Raw genomic sequence first — 2,238 nt, 5'->3', positions numbered from 1 at the left:
CCCAAGATTCCAACCCCCAGTTCAAAAAATGGCCACTTTATTCGGATGCCAGGTCTTGGTCGCCCATTTCCCCTTCTGTCTAGTAGCTCAGATCCCAATATGATTTTCAGAGACTGCATTTATTTCAGTAACACTCCTTTCTCTTTTCCATCTGCTGAGGAAGGAAATCTTTCCTCCCCAAAATATAGGAGGGGACCCTTTAAAAACCCAGTGTCATAGCAGACTCCCCATTACATAATGCTCCAATTCTCCCCTCAAAAGCCTCCAGGATTCACAATGAAAGAATCCCCCCCAAATAAAGCTCCCCCTCCACTGAAAGGGGTTCGCTTTGGCTCCCCAACCTTCCTTCCCCCCAATAATCCCTCTCTTTCCTCCCCCCCCCAGAGGCGCCCCCAATCCTCCCCCCCCCCCCCCCTTTGCCATAATCCCTGGGCTGCAAAGTCCTTGAACTGAACTCTCTTGTCATGGACGCCTCTCAGTCGAGGAAGGAAGGAAGGGAAGGAGGAAGGAAGGAAGGGAAGGAAGGATGGAAAGGAAGGGGGGAAAGGATGGAAAGGAAAGAAGGATGGAAAGGAAGGAATGCAAGAAGAAAGGATCAGAGGGAAAGAAGAAGGGAAAGAAGGAAGGGAAGAAGGAAGGGAAGGAAAGAAAAGGAAACAAGAAAGGGAAAGAAGGATGGAAATGGAGGAAGGAAGGGAAAGATGGAATGAAAGGAAAGAAGGATGGGGAAAAGGTAAGAAGGAAAGGGAAGGAAAGAAGGAAGGAAGGAAGGAAGGAAAAGAAGGATGAAAGAAAGGAAAGAAGAGGAGGAAGGAAGGAAGGAAGGAAGGGAAAGAAGGATGGAAAGAAATGAAAAAAGGAAGGGGGAAAGGATGAAAAGGAAGGGAAGGGAAGGGAAAGGAGGGAGCGATGCCCCCGCCAGCCCTTTCCTGACCCCGGGGGGGAGGGGTGGGAGAGAGGGGGGAAGAGACTGACCCCAGCTGCTGCCGGTGCGTCCCATGAACTGGTGGGTCCTGGGGTTCCAGATGAACTCCTTCCACTCGGTCATGACTTGCCCGCAGGTCTTCTTCTCCTTCTCGACGGCCATTCTAGGGGCCAAAGGGGGTCCTGCTCAAAGGGGATGCTCTCAAACCGGAGGAGAGGGAGCGCGCCTGACCCACTCCCAGCAGCAGCAGCAGCAGCAGCAGCAGCAGCAGCAGAAAGAGATGCAGGAGATGATGATGGAGGAGGAGGAGGAGGATGCTCAGCGAGGCTTCCCCAGGAGGCAGAGAAAGAGGCGGCCGCAGGGAGCCCGCCCGCTTTTATGGCTCGCCTCGCCTCCCCAGACCGCCTGCCCTGGCCACGCCCCCCACGCCATGCCACGCCCCTGGCTCATGAATATGCAAGCAGCCTCTCTCAGGCACCAGAGACACGCGGAGGCAGCTCTCCACGTGCAAAACCAAGGTCCGCTTTGGGGGAGTTTATACTGTTATGGAAGGTTTTCAAGCCCTGGATGCTTGACTCCGTGGATAAAAAAAACCAGTGGATAAGGAGGGCAACTGTCTATTTAAAATGAAATGTGGTTATAAATAAATACGTGTTCCTAAGCCCTGTTAAAGCAAACATTTCCTGATGCTAAATACCTATCAGCACTTCCTCCAGGGCTTCAATCATTATTATTATTATTATTATTATTACTTTCTTATGTCCCGCCTTTCTCTCAAGGCGGCAAACAAGTATAAAACAATACAATTTAAAAACAATACAAAATATTTAAATAGATAAATATACAATTAAAAAAACAACTAAACAATTTAAAGATTAAAACAGTTATAAATTAACCATCCTTTGAGATCTCTTTGATCATCCGTAGATCTGTGGCTTCTGTTCATGCTGTTATTCTGTGTTATGAATGCAATCTATTCTCTACTCTTTTACATAAGGTTTACTTGATGCTCCTGAATGTCATATACTATCTCATCTCACATTTTGACATTTGCTAGACTTCCCCCCATTTTTGCTGACAGTAATCATTTCACAGCCTCCAATCTTTCTTTATCAAGCTTGTTGGTTTATCTTGAATTAAGGACATTAATATATCTTTCTTCATCATCTCTTTCACCTTTATTAGCCCTTCTTCCTTTGATGGTATTTCCGTACTCTTCCAATACTTTGCATACAATGTACAGGAGTATTCTTCTATATTTTATCCTCTTTCTTGTCTTCAGTCTCGTGAATCATGTTCAGCAAAAAGAACTC

General features: G+C 47.0%; 1 protein-coding gene across 1 annotated transcript in view; it reads right to left on the bottom strand.

The window, feature by feature from the left end:
• The window catches only part of ATP1B2 (ATPase Na+/K+ transporting subunit beta 2), a 34,502-nt gene extending 33,307 nt beyond the window's left edge, over positions 1–1,195 (bottom strand). Inside the window, exon 1 of the mRNA XM_042471254.1 lies at positions 976–1,195. Within this exon, the coding sequence (XP_042327188.1) occupies positions 976–1,087 (112 nt within the window). The 5' untranslated portion in view covers positions 1,088–1,195. The remainder of the gene's footprint in view (positions 1–975) is intronic.
• Between the last annotated feature and the right edge of the window lie 1,043 nt (positions 1,196–2,238).

This window comes from Sceloporus undulatus, chromosome 6 (genome assembly GCF_019175285.1).
Source record: "Sceloporus undulatus isolate JIND9_A2432 ecotype Alabama chromosome 6, SceUnd_v1.1, whole genome shotgun sequence".
Classification (NCBI taxonomy): Eukaryota; Metazoa; Chordata; class Lepidosauria; order Squamata; family Phrynosomatidae; genus Sceloporus; species Sceloporus undulatus.
The sequence above is the reverse complement of the archived record's forward strand: the minus strand, read 5'-3'. Positions and strand labels throughout refer to the sequence as shown.